General features: G+C 65.7%; 2 protein-coding genes across 2 annotated transcripts in view; one reads left to right on the top strand and one right to left on the bottom strand.

Annotated features, from left to right (window-relative positions):
- HELZ2 (helicase with zinc finger 2) overlaps nt 1–10,215 on the top strand; it is a 14,837-nt gene extending 4,622 nt beyond the window's left edge. Inside the window, exons 7-20 of the mRNA XM_045296930.1 lie at nt 881–1,671; nt 1,890–1,965; nt 2,535–6,192; nt 6,290–6,399; nt 6,714–6,845; nt 6,996–7,130; nt 7,205–7,352; nt 7,426–7,542; nt 7,622–7,814; nt 7,924–8,058; nt 8,159–8,377; nt 8,647–8,803; nt 8,903–9,070; nt 9,142–10,215. Coding sequence (XP_045152865.1) covers nt 881–1,671; nt 1,890–1,965; nt 2,535–6,192; nt 6,290–6,399; nt 6,714–6,845; nt 6,996–7,130; nt 7,205–7,352; nt 7,426–7,542; nt 7,622–7,814; nt 7,924–8,058; nt 8,159–8,377; nt 8,647–8,803; nt 8,903–9,070; nt 9,142–9,269 — 6,167 coding nt within the window. The 3' untranslated portion in view covers nt 9,270–10,215. The remainder of the gene's footprint in view (nt 1–880; nt 1,672–1,889; nt 1,966–2,534; nt 6,193–6,289; nt 6,400–6,713; nt 6,846–6,995; nt 7,131–7,204; nt 7,353–7,425; nt 7,543–7,621; nt 7,815–7,923; nt 8,059–8,158; nt 8,378–8,646; nt 8,804–8,902; nt 9,071–9,141) is intronic.
- Nucleotides 10,216–11,715: 1,500 nt separating this feature from the next.
- On the bottom strand, nt 11,716–12,717 carry FNDC11 (fibronectin type III domain containing 11). The gene has a single exon (XM_004716064.1). The coding sequence runs from the start codon at nt 12,715–12,717 to the stop codon at nt 11,716–11,718; it is 1,002 nt and encodes a 333-aa protein (XP_004716121.1).
- Nucleotides 12,718–13,242: the final 525 nt, after the last annotated feature.

Genomic DNA, 13,242 nt, shown 5'->3' on the forward strand with positions numbered 1-13,242 from the left:
CCCCCAGCCCCGCCCCGCCCCACCCACCCTGCGCGGCAACAGCAAGCAGAAACTGGCTGTGGCGCTCATCTCTGGCTGGGCTTGGTGGGCACTTCCTGGGGGTGTTTGTTGTTGAGGGTGTGGTGGTTTCCCTCTGAGCCCGTCCTTCCTCTCTGGCTGGTGTCCCAGTCTCAGCCGGGGCTCCCCCTTCCCTCTCAGTTCCTTAACACTGCTGACCGCTGGGGCTCCCCCTTCTCGGGCTGGGGGAAGTGGCTGTAGGTGGTGCTGGGGTCAGCTGGGGTGGCGAGGGCGCCTCAGGGGGGCCCAGGACAACTCCAGCAGCCCCTCCCAGTCTCTCCGCCCTCCCTCCCCTCACTCTGGTTGCTGAGGGGACACTGACTCTCCAGCCCCCAGGCCAGAGATCTCAGTGTGCAGGTGGGCGGCTTCCTCTCAAGGCTGCAGGAGAGGGCCTGCCTTTGCGTCTCTCTCCAGCTTTGGGTGGGCTCAGGTGTCCTGGGCAGGGGCAGCGTCACCCCTGCCTCCCTTTACAGGCCCCACTCTTCTCTACCTCCCATGAGGTGCTGGCTGCTGGCATTGGGGCCCACACCCAGGATGATCTTACCTCAAGGGGCACAAAGACCACTCTCCCGCCAGGCTGCAATGTGCAGCTCCCAGGGCTTGATAGGAGCAGGCTAGCTTCTGCTGATACCCGCTGGGAGCTGCAGCCCAGGGTTTCTTCTCTGGACAGGGTCAGGGTCAGCCTCTCTGGACAGCCTCAGACCCAAGCAGTGACCTTGCTCCCCACCCGAAAGACATCCCAGTCTTGGGACTGTGTCTGACCTGCTGCTGTCCCCACCCCCCACCCCCCACCCCCGTCTGTGGCCCTGACACTGCTGCCCCTCCCACAGTGCGGCTGACATCTACATCCGGGAGTATTTCCACAGCTACGTCAGCCACGGCCATCCCGAGGCCACGCCGCTCCGGGTGATGTACCAGGACCGCCCACCCAGCCAGACGGACTCGGCCACGCTGCGATACTGCTGCCTGACGGAGGACGGCCGGGCCTTCCGAGCACCAAAGCAGGCTGAGTTGCAGCAGCACCGCATTGTGGTCAGCACCACGTCACAGGCGCGTGAGCTGCAGGTGCCTGCCGGCTTCTTCTCACACATCTTCATCGACGAAGCGGCCCAGATGCTGGAATGCGAGGCCCTGACCCCACTGCGCCACGCCACGGCGCACACACGCCTGGTGCTGGCCGGTGACCACCTGCAGGTCACACCCAGGCTGTTCAGCGTGGCCAGTGGTCATGCGGCCAGTCACACGCTGTTCAACCGCCTCTTCCTACACTACCAGCAGGAGGCGCACTCAGTCTCCCGGCAGAGCCGCGTGGTCTTCCATGAGAACTACCGCTCCACCCAGGTCATTGTGGCCTTTGTCTCCCGCCATTTCTACCTGGCCCAGGGCAACCCCATCCACGCCAGCGGCAGAGTCCCACGCCATCCCCGCCACTACCCGCTCATGTTCTGCCACGTGGCGGGCAGCCCGGAGCGGGACATGTCGCAGACATCCTGGCTCAACCGGGCTGAGCTCCTCCAGGTGGTAGAGAAGGTACAGGAGGTCTACGACACTTGGCCCCCATGCTGGGGCAGCCGGGAGCAGCGACTCATCTGTGCAGTGTCCCACGGCGCCCAGGTGAGCCTGGTGTGGTCCGAGCATGGCCGGTGTGGGGGTCCCACGGCTGCTCTGCACCTGGCCCTGGCCCTGGGCCACACTTTCCCTGGGCTCAGCAGCCAGTGGCTTGCCCCTTTTCTGTCCCTGTGGAGACAGACCGAGAGGCTGGCCCAGTGTGTCCTCGGGGTGGGAGGACTCAGGGCTGGGCCGGTGGACCTGCTGACCGGCTGCACCTCCAGGTCAGTGCCCTGAGGCAGGAGCTGCGGAGGAAGCGCCTGGCTGAAGTGTCCGTGGGCAGCTTTGAAATCTTGCCAGGTTAGGGGGGGCCCTGGGCCAGGCAGGAGGTGACCACCCTCAGCACTGCTGAGGGGCCCCCTGGGGAGAATGACATGTGGGGGCACTTTCTGTACCGGGCTGGTCGCCCCGCCCCATGTGGGGGCCTGGGAACCCACAACCCATCCTGGACCCTCCCTCTCCCAGACTCTCAGTTCCAACTGCTGACTCCCCTGGGCTCCTGCCAACCCCTGACATGAACTCCCTGACTCCTGGCTCCCTGCCATGTCCCTCAGGGCATGAAGCGGTCTCCCAACACCCCCGACCCCCTAACCCCATCATGTCATCCCAGGGAGGGAAGAAGTCTCCCTGACCTTCTGAGCCACGTGCCCCCCAACCCAGTGTGACGAGGCTCCCACCCCCAAGCCTACTGCCCCACCCCCATATCCCCCTAGAACAGGAAAAGGTCCCCCAGCCCCTCTTGAGCACCACCCCCACCATGTCTCTCCAGGGCAGGGAGAAGTTCCCCAGCCCCCCGACCCCCTGACCTCCCAATCTCTCCTCCAGAGGTCCCCCAGCCCCCTGACCACAGACATCCCAATGCCCCCCAGGCCGAGAGTTCCGGGTGGTGGTGCTGAGCACAGTGCACACGTCCAAGAGCCTGCACAGCCCAGGGGCGCCGAGTCTGGAATTCTTCACCGAGGCCCGCGTGCTTAACACGGTCCTGACGCGGGCGCAGTCGCAGGTGGTGGCTGTGGGTGACGCTGTGGCCCTCTGCTCCTTTGGGGCTTGCCGCCGGCTGTGGAAGAGTTTCATCCGAGAGTGCGTGGAGCACCAGAGCACCTGTCCCCAGGACCTGTCTCTGGAGCAGATCGAGCAGGGCGTGGCCCAGGTGCAGCGCTGGCCTCGTGAGGGCCGGCCGGCTGTGGCCCTGGACAGTGGCGCAGCAGGTGGCCCACCCACGGAGCTCCCTGCAACCCCGAGGGACACAGCCACGCATGGGCCGGGAGCCACTGGGGAGCAGAAGGCAGCAGGAGCGTCTATGGCCACAGTGGTAGCGGCTGTAGGGAGCCCAGCTGACCAGGGAGCAGCCATGGTGCCCAGTGGGCCGGCACTGGAGGACTCTGAGGACGCCGGTGGCGCTGATTTCTGGCCATCTGACTGGGAGCTCAATGCGGAGGACTCTATCCTGCAGGAGCTCCTGGATGAGAGTCGGAATGTGACGGTGACAGTGCGCGAGGACGGGCTGCTGGACACAGTGACCGGGCCTGGGGCGTCGGCCCACCACTACACCAACCTGCCACACGCTGAGCTCCGCAGGCTGGCCCGAGCCGAGCCCCAGGCCCACCGCCGCTGCACCTTCCTGCAGGAGGCCTTCGGGCGTGCAACAGCCCTGGCGCTGGATGGGGGTGCACCAAGCACCTTCCAGATCAAGGGCCGCCTCCACTGTGGCATGGCCTTCACGGGGGACGAGGTGCTGGTGCAGGTGCTGGCGGGCACGGAGGTCGGTGAGCCCGACAGCCAGCCTCAGGGCCGAGTGCTGGGCGTGCTGAAGCGCTGCCGGCGTGAGTTGACCTTTGTGTGCAGGATGGACAGGTGGGACCCCCGCATCATGATTCCCATTGATGGCGCCGTGACCAAGATCTTTGTGGCTGAGCTGAAGGACCCGTTGCGGGTACCTATCCACCGCCTGCTGCGGGGCCGCGTGCAGCGCGTGGGGCACGAGCGGGTGCCGGTGGAGGCCCGGCGCATGCGGCTGTTCTGGGTGCGCATCGTGCTGTGGCGGGAGCGCTTCTACTACCCGCTGGGCATCATCCTGGAGGTTCTGCCCGAGGTCACCAGTTGGGAGAGTGGCCTGCGTGTGCTGGACCTGGAGTATGGCCTGCGAGAGCCCGCCCTCGACCCAACTGCTGCCTCTAAGGTGCAGCAGAGGTACCGCCAGGAGCTCGGGCGGGTGCCCGGCCTCCGGGAGGACTGCCGCGGCTTCCTGACCTTCACCGTGGACCCCCAGGGCGCTTGCAACCTGGACGACGCCCTCAGCGTCCGGGACCTGGGTCAGCAGTACGAGGTGGCCGTGCACATCACAGACGTGGCCAGCCTCCTGCCCCGGGACAGTCTGCTGGACGTGGAAGCCCGAGAGCGGGGCACGGCCTTCTACACCCCTGCCCGCGAGCCGGTGCCCATGCTGCCGGCCGGCCTGTGCCAGGACCTGCTCAGCCTCCAGCCAGGCAAGGACCGCCTTGCCATCTCCCTCTTCCTCACCTTTGAGAAGGACGGCGGTCAGCTGAGCGGCCAGCACTTTGCCCCCTCAGTGGTCCGATCTGACCACCAGCTGTCCTACGAGGAGGCTGAGCAGGTGATCCGCGCCCACCCGGGGGCTGAGTGGGAACCCCTGCCCCAGCTGGACACGCTGGACGCCTGTGTGGTGGTCGCCTTCCACTTCTCCCAGGCCCTGCGCCGGCGCCGGCTGGGCAGCGCCTGCCACTACGAGCCCCTGGATGAGGAGAGTGTGCCTGGCTTCCGCGCAGCCCACGCCATGATCCAAGAGTACATGGTTCAGTTCAACAGCAGTGTGGCTGAGTTCCTGGTGGGCTCTGAGCGCACGCAGACGGTCACGCCCCTGCGGTGGCAGCTGGCCCCCAGCAGTGCCCGCCTGGATGCCCTGAGCGAGAAGCTCCGTGGACTGGTGCCCCTGTCGCTGCACCTCCGCCAGCACCTGCAAGGCCAGGCCCTCGCTGGCACGAGGCTCTGTCTGCTGGCCTCTCTTTGGAGGCAGCTCCAGCTGGCAGCCAAGACCCAGGACTTCAGGCAGCTGGAGGACCTCATCGCCACTGACGACCTGCACCCCACGCTGGCCCCCGCAGGTCTCGAGCTCTGTAAGGCCCAGTGCCGCTCGGCCTTTGGCCGCTCCAGCCTTGGCAAGCAGCAGCCGGCTTCACACCACGCGCTGCAGGTGGCCTGGTACACCTGGGCTTCCTCCCCCATCCGCCGGTACATGGATGTGGTGCTGCAGAGGCAGCTCCTGCTGGCGCTCAGCCTCGGGGGCACCGCCTACTCGGCCAGGGACATTGATGCGCTCTGCCGAGACTTCGGACGCCAGCACGCGCGCGCCCAGAGCTACCAGCGCCGGGCCCATCGCCTGCACTTGGCTGTGGGCCTGCAGGCCTGCCCCCAGGACAAGCTGGGCTTCGCAGTGGACCTGGAGCAGGGGGCCCGCTGCTTCCGCGTGTTCTTCCCCACACAGAGCAAGAGCCTGCCCGAGCCTTGGCCCCTGCACTTCCGCAGCCTGCAGCTCGCCGAGCCCCCCCAGCACCGGGACGGCCTGCCCGGCCTGCGGCTTCGCTGGCACCGCCGCGTCTACTCGCTGCAGGCCAGTGAGCGCCGTGTCCCGGCACCCGGCGCCCTCCTGGACCCGCACACCCGGCCCGTGGACCCCGAGCTGTGGCGGCGGCTGCTGGGGCTGGTGGAGCAGCGGCGCTGGCCGGAGGCAGCCACCCTGGTCCAGGAGCAGGATGCCAAGCGGCCCTCGCCGCGCGAGCTGGGCTGCGTGTCTTGGAGCCGCTGCGGGCACTTCGTGGATGTGGTGCGGGCCCTGGGCCCTGGGGATGTGCTGCAGGTGCAGCTGGGCGCCTCCCTGCAGCAGGGTCTCCTAACACCGGCCCTGCAGCTGTGGACCGTGGCTCCCGGGCTCAGCCTGTGCCTACAGCACGTGGGGCAGCCCCGGGAGTGCTTCTCAGGCAGCACCCCGCAGGCTGCACCTGACCACTGCGCCACCGTGGAGGAGTACACGCGCGTGTGGGGCCCCTTCTGCACCCTCGAGTCACTCAGCAGCGCGGTGGCCGAGAATGACCCCATCACCCTGCAGCACCTGCCTGTGAGCTGGTTCTCAGAGCGGACACCTCAGGGCCACCTGCAGGGCTCCTTCCGCCTGGATCTGGCCTTCCTTCGAGAACACAGCCTGGAGAGCAGCTTCGGGCACTCCTACCTCTGTGTCCGACTGGAGGGGCTGCTGGCCATGCCCTGCGCTGGGGAGCCCCTCCACAGCCTGGGCCCCCACCTGAACATCCACCCCAGCACCTACACCTGGGTGGCCCACGGGCTGACTGAGGAGGACTGGGGCGCCGAGGAGGAGCGGGTGGGCCGGCAGGATGCCTGTCGGTGGGTGAGTTTCTACCTCCTCAGCATGGCCACTGAGAAGGTCCCCGAGGAGGTGCTGAGGCCTGACACCCTCTTCACCATCGAAGTGCTGCCCAAGCAACTCCCCGACCTGTGAGTGACTCTCCAGCCTGGGGGGATGTGGGCAGCACCCCCCTCCGTGGGATTTCAGCACCTTCTCCACTCCCCACTCCCCCACCCCCGCCCCCAGACGCAAGGAGGAAGCCCTGCACCTGCTGAAGAGACTGGACGCGTCCTCCCTGGCTGTCAGAATCGCCCTCGGCCTGCCCAGCCCCCAGGCCTCCCGCCACCCGCACCGAGGTGGGTCTGGAGGACGAGGCAGGGAGGCCTCAGGTCGGACTGGTTTCCTGACCCCCAGCCCTGGTGTTGGGCATCTGGGTGTCCTGCACCCCTGTCTGGTGTAAGGGTGTTTTGGCCGCCTGCACCCCCTATCCTGGTGTCCGGGTGTTTTGGCTTTCTGACCCCCATCTCGGTGCCTGCATCCCTTGTCTAGTGTTGGGGTGTTTTGGCCTCCTGCACCCTGTTGTCTGGTGTTGGGTGGCCTGGCCTCCTGTACCCCCTGTCCTGGTGTTGGGGTGACCTGGGCCTCCTATCCTCCTTTCGTGCCCCATTAGGGGCCCCCAGCATCTACCTGATGCGGCAGAACTATGATATGCATGGAGGCCGCCACAAACTGAACCCTAGCCAGAACTGTGCAGTACAGAAGGCTCTGCAGACTAGGTTCACGGTCATCCAAGGACCCCCAGGTGATGGCAGTGGGGAAAGGGAAGGGTGCGGTCTGGGGCGGGTGCTGCACTCACCACCCTTCCTCACCCCAGGCCTGGGGAAGGCGGACTGGCAGCAGGGGTGGGCGTGGGGGATAGGCCCTTCAGCTCACCACCTTGCCTACCCCCCAGGCACGGGGAAGACCGTCGTGGGCCTGCACATTGTGTTCTGGTTCCACAAGTCTAACCAGGAGCTGGGGCACGGCCAGGGATGCCCCTGCATCTTGTACTGCGGCCCCTCCAACAAGTCGGTGGATGTGCTGGCAGGTGTGTGTGTGTGGGGGAGACCCGGGGCCCTGCTGGGGCTGCAGGGGCGAAGCCTCACATCCCCGATGCCCCAGGGATGCTGCAGCACTGGCGGAAGGAGCTGAAGCCTCTCCGCGTGTACAGCGAGCAGGCCGAGGCCTCGGAGTTCCCGGCCCCGAGCCTGGACAGCAGGAGCCTGCCCAGGAAGAGCCCTCGGGAGGGGAAGCCCAACTGGAACCTCAGGTGGGCCTCGCTGCGTAACAGGGTGGGGCAGGGCGGGGTGAGGGCAGATGACGTCACAGAGACCCTCCCCCAGGAACATCACCCTGCACCACCGGATCCGGCAGGCCCCCAACCCCTACGCGGCGGTCCTTCGGAACTTTGACAGCCGGGTGCAGAATCAGGACAGCTTCTCTGTGGAGGACATTGACCAGTAAGTGGCTGGCTGGCCGGGGCGTGAGGCTGTCTCAAGCATGGCATCCCAGCCTGACCAGGCCACACACCCCGGACAGGTACAAGAAGACCCTTCGTAAGGCCCGGCGGTATGAGCTGGAACGCCACTCGGTCATCCTGTGCACCTGCTGCTGCGTGGCCTCAGCCAGCCTCAAGCACCTGGACGTCCGGCAGATCCTGATCGACGAGGCGGGCATGGCCACGGAGCCTGAGACCCTCATCCCCTTGGTGCACTTCCCGCAGGCCCAGAAGGTGCCCTAAGGGAGACCCCCACCCATGTGGCTGCCAGCAGGGGATCAGGGTGCAGTGGTGAAGGCCGGTAGGGTGTGTAGGGTGCACGGGCTCACAGGCCTCCCTGCAGGTGGTGCTGCTGGGAGACCATAAGCAGCTGCGGCCTGTGGTCAAGAGTGAGCACCTGCAGAACCTGGGGCTGGACCGCTCCCTCTTTGAGAGGTACCAGAGCGATGCCCACATGCTGGACACACAATATCGCATGGTGAGTCTCCCCGCCTCCCCTGCCGTGGCCTTGGCCGGGACCCAGGGCTCCACAGGTGGGTATGCGGGGCCACCACCCCACTCACCGACATCCCCTGCAGCACCAGGACATCTGCGCCTTCCCCTCGGCTGAGTTCTACAAGGGCAAGCTGAAGACCTTCCAGGGCCTGTGCCGGCCGGCCAGCATGCTAGGCCATGCGGCCAGGGCGAGCTGTGCCGTCATCTTTGGACATCTGCAGGGCCACGAGCAGAGCCTGCTGGTGTCCACGGAGGAAGGGAATGAGAACTCCAAGGCCAATCAGGAGGAGGTGGTGCAGGTGGTGAGTGAGGGCAAGCTCCTACCTGGGCCTCTGTACTGGGGCTGGGTTTAGCGATTTTGGATGGGGCTTCGGGCTCCCTGGAGGAGGAGGAGGGCGGGCAGTCAGGGGCTTCCTGGAGGAGGGGGAGGGCAGGGAGTCAGGGGATTCCTGGAGGAGGAGGAGGGCGGGGAGTCAGGGGCTTCCTGGACGGGGAAAGAGTGGGGCGTGTCTTGGAGGCTTCGAGGGCTATGGCGGCATCGTGGCTGTTGGCACCGTCTGCTGTCCCTCAGGTCCGCATTGCCAAGCAGCTGACCTTGGACCGGAAAGTGGAGCCCAAGGACATGGCCATCCTCACGCCCTACAACGCACAGGTGGCCGAGATCAACAAGCGGCTCTCCCGGGAGGGCGTCCCGGGAGTGACTGTGGCCTCCATCACCAAGAGCCAGGGTGAGGCCCCGTGGGAGGGGAGGCGCCCACCTCATGGCAGGTGGGCGGGCGTGCTGAGGGCCTGGGCCTCACTGCCTGCCCACCCCCGACGCCTTCCAGGGAGCGAGTGGCGCTACGTGTTGGTGAGCACTGTCCGCACGTGCCCCAAGAGTGATATCGACCAGAGGCCCACCAAGAGCTGGCTCAAGAAATACCTGGGCTTTGTCGTGGACCCCAACCAAGTGAACGTGGCCCTCACGCGAGCGCAGGAGGGGCTCTGTCTGATTGGTGAGGACCGCCCGGTGGGCGGGGCTGACCGGGTTGGTGGGGCGGGGCCACACTGACTCCTCCCCTTCCAGGAGACCACCACCTCCTGCGTTGCTGCCCTCTCTGGCGCCGCCTGGTGGACTTCTGTGAGGAGCAGCAGAGCCTCGTGCCTGCCCACCTGGTGCAGGTCAGGAGGCGGCCAGCACACCTATTGCCCTGAGCAGCCAGCATCTCCTTCCCGGCCTGAGCGCAGAGGACGCGCTTCCCCTCCTGTGCCCCCCGGGGCGCCTCACTCAGAGGATCCCACGTGCCTTTACTGCCACCCGGCGTGTCCTGGCCGGGCTGCAGTCCGGGGCTATGCCAGGCACCATCCAGCAGGGTCGCCATGTTGCCCTACTCCCAGGTCTGGACGGCAGGACCAGCGCCTATGAGGCAGCTGCTGCACCTGTGTGTGGTGCCGTCAGCAGCCACACTGGGCAGTGTCCACGGAGACCAGCTTTGACTTTGCTTTTTAAATCGACCAAAAGCCAGTACTTTTCCTCTTTTTACTGGAATAGGGACCGTAGCTCCTGCTCAGGACAAGGTGGCCACCCTGGACAAGCAGGCCCTTTTCCAGCCACCGCTGCCTGAGTCTGACTCTGGGACCCACAACCCCACCCGGGGGCTGCGGGGCAGGGCACTGGCAGAGCAAAGCCAGACCCGCACCAGCTGCTGCCCTCTGGGCCCCGGGAGCAGGGGTGTGCTGGCCAGGGCAGGCCCAGAGCTGCCGCCCCACCTCTGACCTCAGCCTACTCTCAGGGCTGGGCCTTTGAGACAATCAGATGGGCTGTCTTTGTGGGTTGGACAGGAAGCTGCCCCTTTGGATCCAGCCCATGCCCTGTGTTTGGGCCCTGCCCAGCCCTCCCTGTGGGCAGCTCTGCTCCTATCTGGGAACATGTGTGCAGGCACATTCCCGCTGGCCTGGAACCCCCTTCTGGGCTGGATGCTGCACTTTATGAGCGAGCTGAGATGGGTGGGGGCCCCTTGAGGCGGAGCAGGGTGGAGGAAGCGGTGTGTGCAGCCTGATTCTGTTCTTTTTACCAATCAAATTCTACATTCCAGCCTCTGTCCCTCTCAGCCTGCAGTCTCTGACAGAGAACCGCTTAATAAAGGCACCGCTGAATGCCCTCCTGTCTGGGTAGTCTGAGGGACGGGGCAGCCAGGGGTCCTCCTTTTGCTCTGCAGCTGGGCAGTGGCCATCACAGTCTTCAGAATGCTGGACAGTCAGGATATGGGGGATGTGGCACCATGCAACAGCTGAGGAATGGGCGCCTCAAGTTGTCTGTGCCATTATGGCAGGAGGCTGGTGCCAAGGGTGTCTGTGGGGTCAAGTCCAAGGGGCGTTGGTCTAGCACTGGGTCTGAAGTGACTCCCTGGTGCTTTAGCGATGCCCATTCTCGCCAAACTAGTCCTTCGCTACCTGGCCTAGACCAGGGTAGACCGGCAGGTGGTGCTCAGCCTGTGAGGGGAAGGGGAGGGGGTGGTCAGAGGGCTGGGTTCTGGCCCTCAGGCCTCCAGCCCCAGGATCAGGTGGGTAAGAGTCAACAGCAGAGGAACAGGGTAGGTGGTGGGCAGGGTCTGCCATCTGCCTGTCCACTGCCCACCGCAGGTCTCCGGGAAGGGGCTGCCCCGAGGGCTTGGGGCCTGCTTTCCAAGGGGGCTTTGAGCCCTCACTGAGCCTCAGACAGGATCCCTGGGGGTGGGGCATCTACCAGGCACTGTGGGTGGATGGGCCATGGAAGAGGACCCCGACCCTGAAAGAGGATCCCTACCCTGACCTGTGTGCCCACCTTCCTGAACCTCAGGGTCACCAATCTCTTTGTGCCTTGAGTCCCATCTCCTCTCCACTGTGCCTGGCCCTTGATACCACCCACAAGCCCAGGGTCTCCTCCCTCCCAGCACCTGCTGTGAGCCCTCGGGCCTGCCCCTTAAATTGCCTGGTCCGGAGATGGTGGGATCTTGTGGGACACTGGGGAGCGAGTCCCCAGAGGCACCCTGCCAGGCACAGTTAGGTTTGAGTCTCTGGGTGCCAAACAGGCCTGCTGAGGGTGAACTTGAAGCTGCAGAAACGGGGCGGGGGTGGGGAACCCCTCACTGCGGGGTGAGGCCTTTTGGAGGCTGTTGGGGTTGGGATGCCCGTCCTTCTCCGGCAGTCTCCGTGAGTGAGTCGGAAATGGCTCAAGCACGCAGACTAGCTGGTGGGCGGACAGCAGCCGAGAGGCGGCCATCGTGCAGTAGCATGGGCACTTGCCACTGTCTGTCCAGCTCACCCGCTTGGGGACAGAGTAACCTTCAGCTTCTCCGGCCGAGGGGATGGGACTTAGGTTGCCATTTTACAAGTCAAGTTTTTGGTGGGGCCCCCTAGCTTCAAGGCATCTGAGACTGGCCTTGAGTGTCTGCACACAGCCAAGCAGACTCCTCACGGGCTGCCTGGGTTCAGGTGTGACACTTGGGACTGGCCAGGTTCTCGAGATGGGGTCCCAGGCCAAGGTACTGGGCTGGTGCTCCCTGGAGGCACAGGCTGGGGTTCCTTGGGGAGGGTCCAGGGCCCCTCAGAAGGCAGCCGAGTGGCTGTAGGTGGCCCGTGTGTGTATACTGCTCTTTATTCGTGGATAAATACGAGGAAATCATCTGTCAGAGGGGGCGGTTGGGGGTGGGATGGGTAGGCCCCAGCGGCAGGGGACGGCCCCCTCGGTGGGGGCCGGCTTGGTGTGCAGGGTCAGGCTGTCCCGCCAGGGCTCATATACCAGCATGTAGCTTTCCGCCCTCTTGATAGTGAACTTGTAGGCACGGTTGGGCAGCAGGTTGTGGACATCAAAGGCGCAGGCAGCCACGGGGATGAGGCCACACTGCGTGCACTCCTGCTGGGTCCTCGGCTCCAGGAGCTTGAAGCGCAGCTCGAACTGCTCGGGTGCGGCTGGCTGGACGGTGACAAACCAGCGCAGGCTGACCCAGTCCTGGTGGGCTATGGACTCCTTACGGTCAAACATGACGGGCATCTTGGTGCTCAGCATGAGCCGGATGTGAGGGACCTTGGTGGCACCGATGTCCGTCACCAGCCGGTGCTTAATGTGCAGCCGGCCCGGCACCATCATGGCCAGGAAGTTGTCCATGACAGCGGCCAGCTCTGACAGCCGTCGCTCCACGTGTCCCCAGCCGGCCAGGAAGGGCCTTGGGTCGGGTGACTCGAGCAGGGTGTCCAGCTGGGCGCGGCCACGGTCCAGCTGCTCCAGCAGGTCTCCGAGCAGCAGGAGCTGGATCTTGGTCTGCGCGGTGCCCACCCTCTTCATGCGCTGGAACTTCCAGGGGTCGACAAACTGCAGCATGGTGTTGGGCAGCGCCAGCGGGTTCTGGTCGCCCAGAGCCAGGTGCTTGGGCAGGACCTCCAGGTAGTAGGAGCACTTCTGCAGCAGCTCCACGCGGGCGTGGTGGCGCTTGAGCAGGTGTGGGCTGAGGTCGGAGGTCAGGAACTCGCGTAGTGCTGTCCGGCGCTCCACGTAGGTCCTCCAGGCCTGGGGCTCCAGCAGTTGGCCCTCCTCCCCCTCCTCTGCCTCCTCCGAGTCTGGGACGGCGCGCACACTATCCAGCTTCCTCTGGTCCAGGCCCAGGCCTGGTATCGGGAAGTTCATGGTCTGGGAGCTGGGGATGGGCCCAGGAGGGGGCGTGAGGTGAGGAGTGCCCCCCCCACCCCAGCCTCCCTGCCCTGGGGGTCCTTTCTGCCCACTGTCTTCGCGTGGGGGCTCTCTGGGGAGCAGCTCCTGGGCCCCATGCTCTGTGCAGACCAAGGACTAGGCCAAGATGGGCAGTCAGCGCTGTGGGGTCTGGGCTCTTGAGGACCAGTAAGAAGGGGCTTCATGGCCGGGAAGAATCACTGCCTCTGAGACCTTTGGCCAGAGCGGCGAGACCCTCCCTCAATTCACGGGCAGGCTGAGGCATTAAGCCCGGCAGTCTGCTCACAGGAGTCCTGCGCCCCAGGCTCTACCTGGGGCGAGGTGGAAGCGGCCCCCAGGCCCCCGCCCGAGCCAGGCTCTGAAGAGGGTGGGCTGCATTAGCTCCTGCGGCTGGTGCAGACCCTCATCCCCTCGGATCCGGCCAGGTGGGGAGCGTTGGGGCTGGGACAGCCTCCGGGCTGGAAACCGCCGAGGGGCTGGGCA

Source organism: Echinops telfairi, unplaced genomic scaffold (genome assembly GCF_000313985.2).
Source record: "Echinops telfairi isolate 266 unplaced genomic scaffold, ASM31398v2 ScPeMD7_7414;HRSCAF=8452, whole genome shotgun sequence".
Lineage (NCBI taxonomy): Eukaryota > Metazoa > Chordata > Mammalia > Afrosoricida > Tenrecidae > Echinops > Echinops telfairi.